At 40.1% G+C, this 16,692-nt stretch overlaps 1 protein-coding gene across 4 annotated transcripts in view; it reads left to right on the top strand.

Moving 5' to 3' along the window:
• Window positions 1–2,680: 2,680 nt before the first annotated feature.
• Window positions 2,681–16,692, top strand: part of LOC106603851 (AF4/FMR2 family member 4) — a 32,434-nt gene continuing 18,422 nt past the window's right edge. Inside the window, exon 1 of one of the 4 annotated variants that reach the window (XM_014198051.3) lies at window positions 2,681–2,976. Coding sequence is in view for 1 of the 4 variants with exons in the window: in XM_014198050.3 (XP_014053525.2) it covers window positions 12,044–12,060 (17 nt within the window). In the remaining 3 variants the exon portion in view is untranslated. Of the gene's footprint in view, window positions 2,977–11,602; window positions 12,061–16,692 lie in introns of those variants that run through there. The other 3 variants (XM_045717351.2, XM_014198050.3, XM_045717352.2) reach the window with 3 other exon arrangements.

The raw sequence follows: 16,692 nt of genomic DNA, 5'->3' as shown, positions 1-16,692 counted from the left end.
AAATACAAGTTAGATGGGTTTCTGTTGAATTTTCAACTCGTCTGATAGTTTTGTCAGAAACAATATTGAGTTATATAGCGAATCTGCGCTCTAGCCAAGAGCTCGCAGATAGAGTTCAGGTGTAGCCTATATGATGAGACTATTATGGACAAAAGAGCGATATTATTTTAATTTGTTAAACGGCAACCAAACATCGGTCACCAGAATAACACCCTCGATATTTATTGAAAGGAGCATCAAGCTCATCACCTTGCACTTTCACCACCCTGTGAAGTTCATCACACATTTAAAAAAAATCTGTAGCCTAATAAACTGCATGTTTTCCTGAGTCGTAATGGGAGGACCACACAAAATATCATTGCGTGACTCCAAGTTTACTTAAATATAATGCTTATTAAATAAATAGTTGCACATAAAAGCGCCATTTCTCACACAATGAATTTTACAGACCCAAGAAGATCCTTCTTTGTGTAGCGTATTTAGCTTTGTTGAAATTTTGGAAGTTTATCTACAAATTTGCTGTTTACATCAGCCTGTTGTGACTTTTTTTTTGTACTTTACTGGAAACCTGCTCAGTGAGAACAAAAAGGTGGCAACGTCCTTTCTGAATTTAAAAGTAATCATCTAGTTTTTCAAAAGCATCTGTAATCTGGTTACAATATGTTTGCTGGTAACGTAACTGATTAGTTACATTATTTTTTTTAAATAAGATTGCGATTAACTGATTCCATGTTATCCGTTACTCCCCAACCCTGACAAACAGTGAGGAATTTTGTATTTACCAGAATGTGTTCTCTCTCCTGCATTTCTCCCTTGTACAGTCAGTGAAGAAGTGTGGTCATATCTCAACTTAGTTTTAAAATCACAAGTTTGATAATTCATCTAGATTTAAAATGAGAAATGTATGTGCTTTTTACATACATGCTGTACTTCCTTACTTCTATTGCTTTTGAGTGACACTCCAAATGTGCAGTTATGTAGCTACTGAAAGATATGTAATGCATAATTTGGAGGGCCTGCAGCATTAGATGTATTGACCCTTTTCACACTATCATGCTTACCCGAACTGTACTGTGCTGGCTCAGACATTTTATTTTCCTGTTGTTTTCCCAGTACGATTCTCGAAACAACCAGCCCAGTACAGTTTGGATCTGGTTGTAGTGTGAACCGTGTTATTGATTATTTTTATTATTAAAACATGTTTTACTCCCAGATGATTATAAACAGAAAAATGTTATTGACTGTGTTGATAAACTGCCATTTTAGGAAATTAGTATGGACTCTGTTTGGCATAGCCAAACTGTGATCATGCCAATGAATCCCCCCCCCCCGTTAGTTGTGCTTTTGATTTGTTTGTTACCAAGTGCCACATCCTTTAATCATTTTTTAATAAAAGGGCAGTTGCAAGTGTCTTCACTTGTTGGTGTTTTTCATGTTTTTTTTCTCTTCTCAATCAGATGGAACAAAGTCAACCATTTATAGCACTAGGGTACCTTGGAAAGTGTAGTAAATTGTATGCACTGGTGTTACCCTTACAAAAAAAAGATTGCAGTTTTGAAGCTGCAGTAACTGCAGTCAACTGGTATTTTTGGATATGGTAATTGCAGGATAACTGCAGTTATACTGCACTGTAACTACAGTTACACTATAAAACCACGAGTAAAAAATATTTTGGGATGCAGCATACTGCAGTTATACCTCACTCTGACTGCAATGTTTTTTTCTTGCCGGATTCTTGCCGTCTTGCTGATACATATGTGGTGTCAGGTTGGGTGACACCACATAATGTGTAGTATCGGTGGAAACAGTTGTGTGTGAGGCAGGTAACCTAACGGTTAAGAGTTTTTGGGCGAGTAGCTGAGAGGTCGCTTGGTCGAATCCCCGAGCCGACTAGGTGAAAAATCTGTCTGTATCTTTGAGCAAGTCACTTAACCCTAATTGCTCCCGTAAGTCGCTCTGATAAGAGCATCTGCTAAATTACTCAAATGAAAATGTAGAATGTGTTAACTATAGGGATACCCATGATCAGAATTGTCTGGTGGGAGAAACGCAGGTTGAGTGCCAGGATCAGAGTAGTACAGGTGTCATATGCTGAGGCAGTGAAAATGAGAGGAAGATGGATACAGGGCATGAGGCCAAAAGAGAGTGATAGGAGTAACGTGTGCTTCAGTAAGTTTGGTTTCTGAGCGTTCATAGCCATGGTTATCAGCTGTACCGCAGAAATGGAACGTCATTCACAGAAAATAGATGTGGTGGCAGCTGCAGAGAAGTACTTGGGTGTACGAGATTTTACTGCAGACGAGTTACAAGGTGTTTTGAACGATTTTGTTCCGTCAGATAGGGCCAAGTAGTGGAATAGTGGGGAGTTTTTTTTAAATGAGTGTAGGGTTTGTTGGTAGGGCAACTAACCAATCATACTCCAGTACAGTAGGAAGCGGTGTATGCGACACCTTTCAGTTGGTTGCGACCCGACGATAGACATTTAAAGAAGAAGAAGACGCCTGGGTCAAATGATTAAATTCGTTGAACGCATTCAGAATAACTTCCTTTTAGCAATTTTATTGTCTGATTCATTCATTCATTGATGTATCTATTAAAAATACAATAACAAAATATGACTTTCTAAAATAGTATTCATGATCCGAATCCTGAGAATACGCCATGGTCACGTGATCAAGTTTAGGGAACCGAATTCATCCCAGCTGCTGGCTTTCATGCATCCACTCATCGCTGCCTAGTTAGGCACCTTGCTAGCTTTTGTTTTAAAAATGGATAGAGAAGATAATGACGACTAATTTTTTGCTGTTATCACAGCTATACTTGATAGAGGATGTAGCCTGTTCACATGTTTTGAGTATTTTTACTATTATTGTTACATTTTTGTCGGGTTCATTTCGTTAACTGGAAAGTGGAAAAGACAAAGAGAAAGGGCTTTCCAATAGCTATAATGGTTTGGGCCTAAAAAGAAGACAAGAGGTAATAAACAACTAACATTAGTTAAAATGTTTACTGTTATATACTAGTTAGCTGTTATGGTAACAATTTATTTGCATTGCAATATAGATATTGTGTGTATATGAAAGGTGGCTAGGTTGCCAGTAATATCGAGCAAGTAAGTGGTAGTTACTATTAGCGAGCAACAGGATATCTCTAGTTTACGTTGTACGTCGTTAGCCAATGCTAGCAAGCTAATTACCAATCAATGGTGACGTCCCATTGAAAGTTTCCGTACCGTCGACAGTGTTATTCAAATGTTAACATTTGTTGACACGTTCAAGTCTTTTTCTGACTTTAATGGGAAAATATTTAATTTACACTTGTGGTTACTGCAGTTAACTAGTTGATAAGTAAGTTTGCTTGGGACGGCTAGCAAGTTGGCTAGCGGTTTAGTTCATGAGTATTTTGTCAACTGCCTGAAGCCGCGAGTCAGACATTCAGCGATAATCTCTGGTCATTTTTGTTTGGAAGTCGTTGAACATGTAATTAAGAAATTCACTTGTTTTATTACAACAAATGTATCCGAAGTCAATTTGTATTTTTTTTGTTTTAATGTTTACAACTAATAAAGTCAATACTTTGATTCTGTCATTGCAACAAAAAAAGTATAAAAACCTAGCAAGGCACTCATCAGCCTTTGCCTGTAAAAAAAAAAAAAACAAGATTGAGAACCCTCTCTGCCTAAATGACCCACTGGGTGTACTACACAAACGAATCAATTTTTCTTTTATTTTTATATCAAACCAGACCAATGCATGATGGCATTACATGCATCCCTGGCTTAGTGGTCATTAAATATTCTTTTTTTGGTTTCCCTTTACATTAGCACTGCTGTAACAATAATCATGTGTTTAGTTATATTTTCTTCAATGTGAACCACAGTGTCTTCAATTACGTCCCATTTAATTAAATATGCAAAACGGAGCTAAATATCTTAATTTTTCTCTAACGACTGTTGACTTTCTGAGTCTAGGAAGCCATTTTAAGTGTTACGGTGGGGGAAGGGCAGCCTCACAAGTTTTAATAGTTGTTACATAATTACACGTTTCACAAAGACATGCCCTCTGGTGGCAAGCCTAATTCTTGGTATAGTAGACAGTTTTAATCGTTTTTCTTGTTATTGTAAGTGGGGCAGTTTTCTGTTTATGAACAGTTCATGTTAAGTAGCAAACACCTGTAGACTGTCAGTAATTTTAGATGGGGGGTGTTGGGAAAGTGTGGTTGTATTTAGATAAAGTCATTGTTTACATTAACACTTTGTTTCTCTTATGCTAGCTACTTAATTTCTGTCCCATCTCATTATTCTGTAAGTATAGGGTTGTCTGTTTATGTGCTCATAGCTATGTTTGTGTGAATTCATCTCAACTTCCTGTTTAATCTAATCAAATTTGATTGGTCACATACACATGGTTAGTAGATGTTATTGTGAGTGTAGCGAAATGCTTATGCTTACAGATCCGACAGTGCAGCAGTATCTAACAGGTAATATCTAACAATAACACAACTAAACCTAATATCTAACAAATTCCACAAGAAAATCTAATACACACAATCTAGTAAAGGAATGGGATAAGAATATATAAAATATATGGATGAGCAGTGACAGCGCGGCTAAGATGCAATAGATAGTATAGAATAGATAGTGTATAATACAGTATATACATATGAGAAGTAATGCGAGATATGTGAACATTCTTAGTGGCATTATTTAAGTGTCTAGTGTTCCATTTATTAAAGTGGCCAAAGATATCAAGTCTGTAGGTAGGCAGCTGCCTCTCTGTACTTGTGATGGCTGTTTAACAATCTGATGGCCTTGAGATAGAAGCTGTTTTTCAATCTCTGTCCCAGCTTTGATGCACCTGTACTGACCTTGCCTTCTGGATGGAAGATGGGTGAACAGGCTGTGGCTAGGGTGGTTATTTTCAGTGATGATCTTTTTTACCTTCCTGTGACATCAGATGCTGTAGGTTTCCTGGAGGGCAGGTAGTTTGCCGCCGGTGATGGGTTGTGCAGACCGCACCATCCTCTGGAGAGCCCTGCGGTTGTGGGTGGTGCATTTGAGTTTGCGCAGTGGCGTCAGCTAGCCTAACTGTTTTGAGGCCAAGTGTGAGCTTCTCAAGTGTGCCTTTACAGCTGAGTTATGATTGACATTTTTAGGGTATTGTTTTATCTGGTGGTGAGTTAAGGATTTTTCAAGCCTTGTACAGTTTGGTTAAAACAATGTCATACCAGCAGATGGACTGTCAGTGAGTGAATGAAGCCTAAATGTGGTTTTTTGCATCTCGCAAGAATGCACAGGGCAAGTCATCCATCCAAGATAGCAAAAACTTAGACAAGCCTACCCTAAGTTTAGGTTATAGTTTTTTGTTTTGTTTACACCTGTAAGCTTAAATGGCGGGTTTCAGGTTGGAAATAATCTATTGTTTTTTTTCTCTGCATTGTTGGGAAGGGCCGTAAGTAAGCATGTCACTCTTACATGCTGAACACACCAGCTGTGTTGCAAAATAATTGTACACATGCATGTTATTCAATCAAGTCATCCAAACTGCTCGTGCGCGTCAACAAGTGTCTCGGTAACCAGGTGCTAAAATAAAACTTGGTTCTATTTTAGATGCTTGATGTGCTGCTAGTCCTGCCTCTCCCATCTCCTCATTGGTTTTTAGGAGCATATACCCACGTGGGTGATTTGAAAGATGAACGAGGTCCACGCTTCAGTCCAGTTGGTTGCAGTAATGCACTTTAAAGTTGGTTGCCAACCACCATATACAATCCACAGAATAAGACTGAATTAGGAGAGATTACTAGAAACTAACTAGGTTTCCCCTTTTCTGTGGATTAATGGTCGAAGTAGAGAACACATGATTTTGTGTGACTCAATGGGTCGATATTTGTCAAAGGTCCAGACAAAAAGCACCTTGTACATTTCAGGTAAAATAACCACCCAATGTTTCTTAGGACAAATAAGATAGCAACAGCTAGCTAAATGTCCATGAATGTTTCATGTGTTATGGCCTGTCCCCAAATGTAATATACACTGCTCCAAAAAATAAAGGGAACACTTAAACAACACAATGTAACTCCAAGTCAATCTCACTTCTGTGAAATCAAACTGTCCACTTAGGAAGCAACACTGATTGACAATACATTTCACATGCTGTTGTGCAAATGGAATAGACAACAGGTGCAAATTATAGGCAAATAGCAAGACACCCCCAATAAAGGAGTGGTTCTGCAGGTGGTGACCACAGACCACTTCTCAGTTCCTATGCTTCCTGGCTGATGTTTTGGTCACTTTTGAATGCTGGCGGTGCTTTCACTCTAGTGGTAGCATGAGACGGAGTCTACAACCCACACAAGTGGCTCAGGTAGTGCAGCTCATCCAGGATGGCACATCAATGCGAGCTGTGGCAAGAAGGTTTGCTGTGTCTGTCAGCGTAGTGTCCAGAGCATGGAGGCGCTACCAGGAGACAGGCCAGTACATCAGGAGACGTGGAGGAGGCCGTAGGAGGGCAACAACCCAGCAGCAGGACCGCTTTCTCCGCCTTTGTGCAAGGAGGAGCAGGAGGAGCACTGCCAGAGCCCTGCAAAATGACCGCCAGCAGGCCACAAATGTGCATGTGTCTGCTCAAACGGTCAGAAACAGACTCCATGAGGGCCCGACGTCCACAGGTGGGGGTTGTGCTTACAGCCCAACACCGTGCAGGACGTTTGGCATTTGCCAGAGAACACCAAGATTGGCAAATTCGCCACTGGCGCCCTGTGCTCTTCACAGATGAAAGCAGGTTCACACTGAGCACGTGTGACAGTCTGGAGATGCCGTGGAGAACGTTCTGCTGCCTGCAACATCCTCCAGCATGACCGGTTTGGCGGTGGGTCTGTCATGGTGTGGGGTGGCATTTCGTTGGGGGGCCGCACAGCCCTCCATGTGCTCGCCAGAGGTAGCCTGACTGCCATTAGGTACCGAGATGAGATCCTCAGACCCCTTGTGAGACCATATGCTGGTGCGGTTGGCCCTGGGTTCCTCCTAATGCAAGACAATGCTAGACCTCCTGTGGCTGGAGTGTGTCAGCAGTTCCTGCAAGAGGAAGGCATTGATGCTATGGACTGGCCCGCCCGTTCCCCAGACCTGAATCCAATTGAGCACTTTTGGGACATCATGTCTCGCTCCATCCACCAACGCCACGTTGCACCACAGACTGTCCAAGAGTTGGCGGATGCTTTAGTCCAGGTCTGGGAGGAGATCCCTCAGGAGACCATCCGCCACCTCATCAGGAGCATGCCCAGGTGTTGTAGGGAGGTCATACAGGCACGTGGAGGCCACACACACTACTGAGCCTCATTTTGACTTGTTTTAAGGGCATTACATCAAAGTTGGATCAGCCTATAGTGTGGTTTTCCACTTTAATTTTGAGTGTGACTCCAAATCCAGACCTCCATGGGTTGATAAATTGGATTTCCATTGATTCTTTTTGTGTGATTTTGTTGTCAGCACATTCAACTATGTAAAGAAAAAAGTATTTAATAAGATTATTTCTTTCATTCAGATGTAGGGTGTTATTTTAGTGTTCCCTTTATTTTTTGGAGCAGTGTAGTTTGTTCAGAGTTTGTTTGGATGTTTCAACCAGCATGTCCTGATCGCGCCTGGTGCGTATAGACAAATTACACATGCACACATGCAGAGCTGGCTTGGTCATCATGTTAGTCTACACCTGTCAGATTCGATTTGATTGCAGTCAAGGGTTGATGAAACTGCAGATTTGGCCTACCGGCAGACAGAAAAAAACAGCTTCAAACCCCCGTCTCTAAAGTCTTCAGACTAGACTAATAGTAAGACTCTTTAAAAAAAAAAAAAATATATATATATATATATATATATATATATATATTGTTCCTGCCAAACCCAGCACCTCAACCTAGATGCACTGCTGTGCATAGAGCTTCTTAATTTTTAGTCAGACTAGTTTTATATTCGTATATTCGCTTAGTGTACAAAGCATTAGGAACACCTGCTCTTTCCATTACAGCTTTCACCTGGATTCACCTGGTTAGTCTATGATCCCTTATTGATGTCACTGAAGGGGAGAAGAGCGGTTAAAGGAGTTTTTAGCCTTGAGACAATTGAGACATCGATTGTGTGTTTGTCATTCAGAGGGTGAATGGGCAAGACAAAATATTTAAGTGCCTTTTGAACGGGTTATGGTAGTAGGTGCCGGGTGTCAAGATCTGCAAAGCTGTTGGGTTTTTCATGCTCAACAGTTTCTCATGTGTATCAAGAATGGTCCACCACGCAAAAGACATCCAGCTAACTTGACACAACTGTGGGAAGCATTGTAGTCAACATGGGCCAGCATCCCTGTAGAACGCTTTTGACACCTTGTGGAGTCCATGCCCCGAGTAGTTGAGGCTGTTCTGAGGGCAAAAGGGTGGGATGCAACTCAATATTAAGTTGTTTCGAATGTTTTCTACACTGCATTTTACTAACAATCTAGCCTTGTCAATTGGTTTTATGCTGCATACTGTAGGCTAGTCACAAGATAGTGGTTTGAGGCCCTTACATCACCAATGGCAAGTTCTTGGTTCAACTAATAAGCCATCGGCTGCTTCATAAGGGCTTTTCCGGTCACAGCAAAACATATGCTGCTCATTGCTTCATGAGCTCACCAGCCCATGTTGCAGCATTTGTTCCTTTGGACTCTGGATACAATGAAGTTGTATGACAGCATATCATGCAAGCTATTTTATTGAACACACAGCCTACAACAACGTAAGCCTACATCATAAAGCCTAGGCCTACAACTTTGTTAAAATGTGACATGTCTCTGGCTAGATAAGGCTTGTTTGAGCTGTCTGTTTAGTGAAATAACAAGAACAATCAGAGGCGGGTTTTGTTAAAGGGCAGCTCTGCCACTTAACATTTGGGTTGTTATTATGAAGTATTTGATGTCCTACACAGTTTTAGTGTAATTGTGTGATTTCATGTCTATTGACTGAGCGATTAGCAAAACTGGAAATGGCTTATCTGTGATGTTTTCAAGTAGGATCCCTGAGATGACTAATAAAATGAATTATGGCCAGTCATTTTCAGCTAACTCGTCTAGTTTTCTGGTCATGTTGGAACTCCCTGCTGTATGTTTCTCTGGTTGTCTTTGTCTAATAACATCTGCTAATATTCTAAATAGATATTCCAAAACCTACAGTCGGCTTGTATCTGTAAAAGTTTGAGGGTCTTCTAAAACAAATTGCCATGAACTCTCAGCTAAATTTAAGAAGGCATTACTTACATAATCGACTTAAAATTAGGCTAGCTTTTATCAATATGTTAGTAAGAAAGCGCTTGGCAAGGGGTTATTTGAAGGGTTAAGAATGATCTTACTTCCCCTTTAACCATTTTGAAATGGGCCCATCTAATTTTTTTTTATCCATTGAATGTATAGGCATATTTATATTTAACCAGGAAGGGCTCATTGAGATTTAAAATCTATTTTTCAAGAGCGTCCTGGACAAGATAGGCAGCACCAAGTCATTACACAATTACAGACGAACAACATGAAAAACTACAGGTGATCTAGTAAAAAAAACATACAATTCACAAGACTATAACAAAATCATAAAACAGCAAATTAAAAACATTGACAGGTCAGGCAATCAGCCTCAAAATCCTTCATCAATGATTTCAAAAAACAATCGGGACAAGTTCTTCCAGTTTAAAAGTATTTGGTAAGGCGTTCCAAGCCGATGGCGCAGAGTACATAAAAGCCCTTTTACCGTATTCCATTCGCACATTTGGAACAGTTAGCAGGATAAAATCCTGCGAACAGTTGATCCACCCTTACTGCTTCTGACTGTCCACCTTCATTTTTATATTTAAAGCATCGGAAATAGTATTTCCCAAGCTGTGTTAATGGATTTGCTCAAGTCATCAATGTCCACTTAGGCCTAGTGTTTCCATTCGGAGAGTGGCACACATCCTGCTGCACACAGTTGAGTGGTGTCCTCAGATTTCAGCTGTTGTCGTCTCTAACGGTTTTCCAGGAATTTCATTTTCAGGGTGCCTTGGCTTGACAATGCGCAATGGAGTAGGCAAAAACACAAACAGAACTGGGATCAGGCTAAAGTTGACTAGGTGTCGGTTATAGACCCTTTTCCAGTACACGACGCACAGATGCACATGACTCTTGGCGGCAGTAAGACGGCGGCAGGTAGCCTAGCGGTTAAGAGCGTTGGGCCAGTAACCCAAATGTTACTGGTTTGAATCCCCGAACTGACTAGGTGAAAAATCTGATGTGCCCTTGAGCAAGGCACTCAACCCTCATTGCTCCTGTAAGTCGCTCTGGATAGGAGTCTGCTAAATGACTAAAATGTAAAATATAAAGCCATCGCCATTTGTGCCCGTTCAACAGCCTAGATTTACATTTTTGTTACTTCTAAACAAAATAACTTTTTGGGGTTCTCATACGCTTACAATTATGTTTTGATTCTTGCTTGAACAGTCACTAAGATTTATATTTGGTTGTGATCTTTGCAAAATAACTATTTTGGATGCAGCAGCAGTTAGCAAGAATGCTAATGCTCACTGATATAGGCTGTAGCAAAAGCTAGCCAAAGTGCCATTTTACTAGTTGAAGTATAATGTGGTTGATTTGTGATGTTGACACAAACATATTAAGCAGGACATTCATAAGAGCCTTAAAATCCAATTATAATCCAAAATTAGTTTCAAATGCACTCATAAGCAGAAGCTTTTTATATATAAGAACTCCCCCTTGTTCTGCCACCAACATACGCGCATCGCCCTTGTGCTGCAATGTTTGTAAGCACAGAAAGTGGTCTATTGGTCTAGAACTCTCATTGCGTTCAATTAGCCTACTGGTCATAGACAATTCTTTAAAAAATCTGATTTGGTAGGACTACTTAGTGGTTAGGGCCTTTGAATTAGGCAATGTTTTGGTTTCTTCCACTTCCATTCAAGTAGGTCTAGTTATTACACTTCAGGATATTAGGCCTATGTCATCATATTGCTGATAGAAATGTCTGTCTTGGAAATGCCTGAAGTGTGTTTTGACAGGGCTGACCCATCTACTAGTAGAAAATGGGCTCTACTTTAAAGAAATTGCTGCTAGTTTACCCAGTGCTCCAGGGCATAGTGGAGGAGGGAGTTTGTTGATGGGAAGACAGACTGGTTGGCTTTGGCATCCTCACTCATGACATCACAAAGAGGTGAGGCTCAATGGCATAACATATCCTTTTATGGAGTTAAATGGACTGTTCCATTTTCCAGGAAGAGGTTGCTATTCTCTTTAACTGTTGACACTCCTTATTTTTCCTCCTAAAGTGTAGGCTGACATTCACCAACGTGATTGTTCCACTATTTTAGACCCAGGCGTATGTTTTTCTCCCGTCTATTCATCTTCCTTTGATTGTCTTTTTACTCTATTGATTTTGTTTAGATTAGATGAATTAGTTTAGAGAAGGGCTGTGGTGTTTTTTCTTCTGGTCTACTGCTGGGCTTGCGATGTAAAGGCACACTTGATGATCTTGCCCTAGCACAGTGATAGGCATTCCTTTCCATCTTGTTAGAATTATTCTCTTTTTTAAAATTATTTCCTTAATTAACACTTACAAAGACTCGTAACCTCTTGTCAGTACTATTTTGCCTTACTGCATTACAACTCGTTTGTCCCAATTATATATATCAAAGCCTACAAGAGTGTATGACACATTGTGCACTCATGCAGGCAACCCCCCCATCTCTCTCACACAGAGCCTCCTTTCAACTTCACCTATTGTCCCCTGCCTTTGGCACACCCGCTGTTCGGCAGTGTGGTATCTCCCGTGAACAAGCAGTAACCTCCCTCTCCCTGAGTCAGATTTATCTCTACTCTAAGGAATTACTGTAATGTCCGCTGTAGATCAGGAAACCCAGTTTTGAGAATGTCTCCTCATTAAAGGAATACTAGCAGAGAGCAGACTGGCAGAGCATGACAACACTTCTGAATCCCCTGGCGTTTCACTGAATCCCCTTTCTAATGTTTCAGTGGTTTGCGCCATGTCGCCTCTGTCAGGGTAAGCAACATAACTAGTTGGTTTCTCTTGTTGGTTTTCCGTCTACGTTTCCTGCGAAGAGCGTTAGTCTAGCTGTTGTGCTAGTCAGACTGTCCCCAAACTTCATTATCAAATTGTGATTAGAGGTCGACCGATTATGATTTTTCAACGCCGATACCGATTATTGGAGGACCAAAAAAAGCCGATGCCGATTTAAAAAATAAAATAAAAAGTTTTTGTAATAATGACAATTACAACAATACTCAATGAACACTTATTTTAACTTCATAAAATCAATTTAGCCTCAAATAAATAATGAAACATGTTCAATTTGGTTTAAATAATGCAAAACAAAGTGTTGGAGAAGAAAGTAAAAGTGCAATGTGTGCCATGTAAGAAAGCTAACGTTTAAGTTCCTTGCTCAGAACATGAGAACATATGAAAGCTGGTGGTTCCTTTTAACATGAGTCTTCAATATTCCCAGGTAAGAAGTTTTAGGTTGTAGTTATTATAGGACTATTTCTCTCTATACGATTTGTATTTCATATACCTTTTGACTATTGGATGTTCTTATAGGCACTTTAGTATTGCCAGTGTAACAGTATAGCTCCTACCTGGGCTCGAACCAGGAACACATCGACAACAGCCACCCTCGAAGCAGCGTTACCCATGTAGAGGAAGGGAAACAACTACTCCAAGTCTCAGAGTGAGTGACGTTTGAAACGCTATTAGCACGCACCCGCTAACTAGCTAGCCATTTCACATCGGTTACACCAGCCTAATCTTGGGAGTTGACAGGCTTGAAGTCATAAACAGCGCAATGCATTGCGAAGGGCTGCTGGCAAAACGCGCGAAAGTGCTGTTTTGAATGAATGCTTACGAACCTGCTGGTACCTACCATCGCTCAGTCAGACTGCTCTATCAAATCATAGACTTAATTATAACATAATACACAGAAACACGAGCCTTAGGTCATGAATATGGTCGAATCCGGAAACTATTACGTTTATTCTTTCAGTGAAATACGAAACCGTTCCGTATTTTATCTAACGGGTGGCATCCATAAGTCTAAATATTCCTGTTACATTGCACAACCTTCAATGTTATGTCATAATTACGTAAAATTCTGGCAAATTAGTTCGCAACGAGCCAGGCGGCCCAAACTGTTGCATATACCCTGACTCTGCGTGCAATGAACGGAAGAGAAGTGACACAATTTCACCTGGTTAATATTGCCTACTAACCTGGATTTCTTTTAGCTAAATATGCAGGTTTAAAAATATAGAATTCTGTGTATTGATTTTAAGAAAGGCATTGATGTTTATGGTTAGGTACAGTCGTGCAACGATTGTGCTTTTGTTAAATCATCCCCCGTTTGGCGAAGTTGGCTGTCTTTGTTAGGAAGAAATAGTCTTCACAGTTCGCAACGAGCCAGGCGGCCCAAACTGCTGCATATACCCGGACTCTGTTGCCGAGGTGACACATTTTCCCTAGTTAAAAGAAATTCATGTTAGCAGGCAATATTAACCTGTTGGGTCTAGGGGGCAGCATTTGCACGTCTGGATAAAAAAAATGTACCCGATTTAATCTGGTTACTAATCCTACCCAGTAACTAGAATATGCATATACTTATTATATATGGATAGAAAACACTCTAAAGTTTCCAAAACTGTTTGAATGGTGTCTGTGAGTATAACAGAACTCATTTGGCAGGCAAAACCCTGAGACATTTTCTGACAGGAAGTGGATACCTGATGTGTTGTATTGACTTTAAACCTCTCCCATTGAAAAACACAGGGGTTTAGGAATATTTTGGCACTTCCTATTGCTTCCACTAGATGTCACCAGCCTTTACAAAGTGTTTTGAGTCTTCTGGAGGGAGATCTGACCGAACAAGAGCCATGGAACGGTGATGTCCCATTAGACACCTGGCGCGCTACTTCATGTTGGGTACCCTCGTTCCAATACGTTATAAAAGGCTATGCATTCGTCCACCTTGAATATTATTCATGTTCTGGTTAAAAAAGGCCCTAATGATTTATGCTATACAACGTTTGACATGTTTGAACGAACGGAAATATATTTTTTCCCCTCGTTCATGACGAGAAGTCCGGCTGGCTTACATCATGTGCTAACGAGACTGAGATTTTTGGACATAAATGATGAGCTTTTTTGAACAAAACTACATTCGTTATGGACCTGTGATACCTGGAAGTGACATCTGATGAAGAGAATCAAAGGTAATGGATTATTTACATAGTATTTTCGATTTTAGATCTCCCCAACATGACGTCTAGTCTGTATCGCAACGCGTATTTTTCTGGGCACAGTGCTCAGATTATTGCAAAGTGTGATTTCCCAGTAAGGTTATTTTTAAATCTGGCAAGTTGATTGCGTTCAAAAGATGTAAATCTATAATTCTTTAAATGACAATATAATATTTTACCAATGTTTTCTAATTTTAATTATTTAATTTGTGACGCTGACTTGACTGCCGGTTATTGGAGGGAAACGATTTCCTCAACATCAATGCCATAGTAAAACGCTGTTTTTGTATATAAATATGAACTTGATAGAACTAAAAATGCATGCATTGTCTAACATAATGTCCTAGGAGTGTCATCTGATGGAGATTGTAAAAGGTTAGTGTATCATTTTAGCTGGTTTTATGGTTTTGGTGACCCTGTCTTTGACTTGACAAAACATTACACACAACTCTTGTAAATGTACTGTCCTAACATACTCTAAATTTATGCTTTCGCCGTAAAACCTTTTTGAAATCGTAAAACGTGGTTAGATTAAGGAGATGTTTATCTTTCAAATGGTGTAACATAGTTGTATTTTTGAAAAATTTGAATTTTGACATTTATTTGGATTCAAATTTGCCGCTCTTGAAATGCACCTGCTGTTGATGGAGTGCACCACAGGTGGCACGCTAGCGTCCCACCTAGCCCCAAGAGGTTAACTAAATATGCAGGTTTAAAAATATATACTTGTGTATTGATTTTAAGAAAGACATTGATGTTTATGATTAGGTACAAGTTGGAGCAATGGCCGTCCTTTCTCGCGAATGCGCACCGCATCGATTATATGCAACGCAGGACAGGCTAGATAAACTAGTAATATCATCAAACGTGTAGTTAACTAGTGATTATGATTGATTGTTTTTTATAAGATAAGTTTAATGCTAGCTAGCAACTTACCGTGGCTTCTTACTGCATTCGCGTAACAGGCAGGCTCCTCGTGGAGTGCAATGTAAAGCAGGTGGTTAGAGCGTTGGACTAGTTAATCGTAAGGTTGCAAGATTGAATCCCCAAGCTGACAAGGTAAAAATCTGTCGTTCTGCCCCTGAACAAGGCAGTTAACCCACCGTTCCTAGGCCGTCATTGAAAATAAGAATGTGTTCTTAACTGACTTGCCTAGTTAAAAACTATATATATTTAATCGGCAAATCGGTGGCCAAAAATACCGATTACTGATTGTTATGAAAACTTGAAATCGACCCTAATTAATCGGCCATTCCGATTAATCGGTCGACCTCTAATTGTGATTGTTGGCGCTATGAAGGGTGGAATTGTCAGTTTCTCAGAGGCATGGCCCTAAACTCATGGTCTTCAGACACCTGTTAGTGTATCGGTTTGTCACATAGAAGTGAGTTCAGGAAGCCTTATTACCAGTTAATATTTCAACTAGACTTGGATTTTGCATGCTCAAGTAATGTATACACTTAGCTACTGAGGTTGGTATGAAAACGCATTGCTTGGCCTCTTCAAATTCCTATCTAAATTGGGACACACATGGTTGTGTATTTGGCCATATATTGTAGGATTTTGTGAAAAATGTATTTTACCATTGTTGGTTTTATGGGTAGCCTAATTGTGGTGCTGGTTTTGGGAGCCATGCCATCAATCCATTCCTTTCTACTAATTTGTTTGGTAGCACAGCTTTTGTCTTCTTTTTTTTTTATCAGTGCTAAAATATGAGTAAAAGGAACATTTTCTAGGTAACGCATTCGGGCAGGTATTGTCTTCTTTCATGTTTGGTAGCAGTGTCTTCAGTATTAGTAATATATACTGAACAAATATAAACGCAACATGCAACAATTTCAAAGATTTTGCTGTGTTCCAGTTCATATAAGCAAATCACTCAATTGAAATGAATTCATTAGGCCCTAATCTATGGATTTCACACGACTGGGAACACAGATACCTTAAAAAAAAAGTAGGTATAAAACCAGTCAGTATCTGGTGTAACCTCAATTTGCCTTATGTAGCGAGACTCATCTATTTCGCAAAGAGTTGATCAGGCTTTTGATTGTGGCCTGTGGAATGTTTTCCAACTCCTCTTCAATGGCTGTGCGAAGTTTCTGGATATTGGCAGGAACTGGAACACGCTGTTGTACATGTTGATCTTGAGCATCCCAAACATGCTCAATGGGTGTAATGTCTGAGTATGCAGGCCATGGAAGAACTGGGACATTTTCAGCTTCCAGGAATTGTGTACAGAATCAGAATTGTGACATGGGCCCGTGCATTATCATGCTGAGACATGAGGTGATGGCGGCAGATGAAGGGCACGACAATGGGCCTCAGGATCTTGCTATGGTATGTCTGTGCATTCAAATTGCCATCGATATAATACAATAGTGTTCAT

This window comes from Salmo salar, chromosome 04 (genome assembly GCF_965601325.2).
Source record: "Salmo salar chromosome 04, fSalSal1, whole genome shotgun sequence".
NCBI lineage: Eukaryota > Metazoa > Chordata > Actinopteri > Salmoniformes > Salmonidae > Salmo > Salmo salar.
Note: the sequence above shows the minus strand (reverse complement) of the source record. Positions and strands in the feature narration are given on the sequence as shown.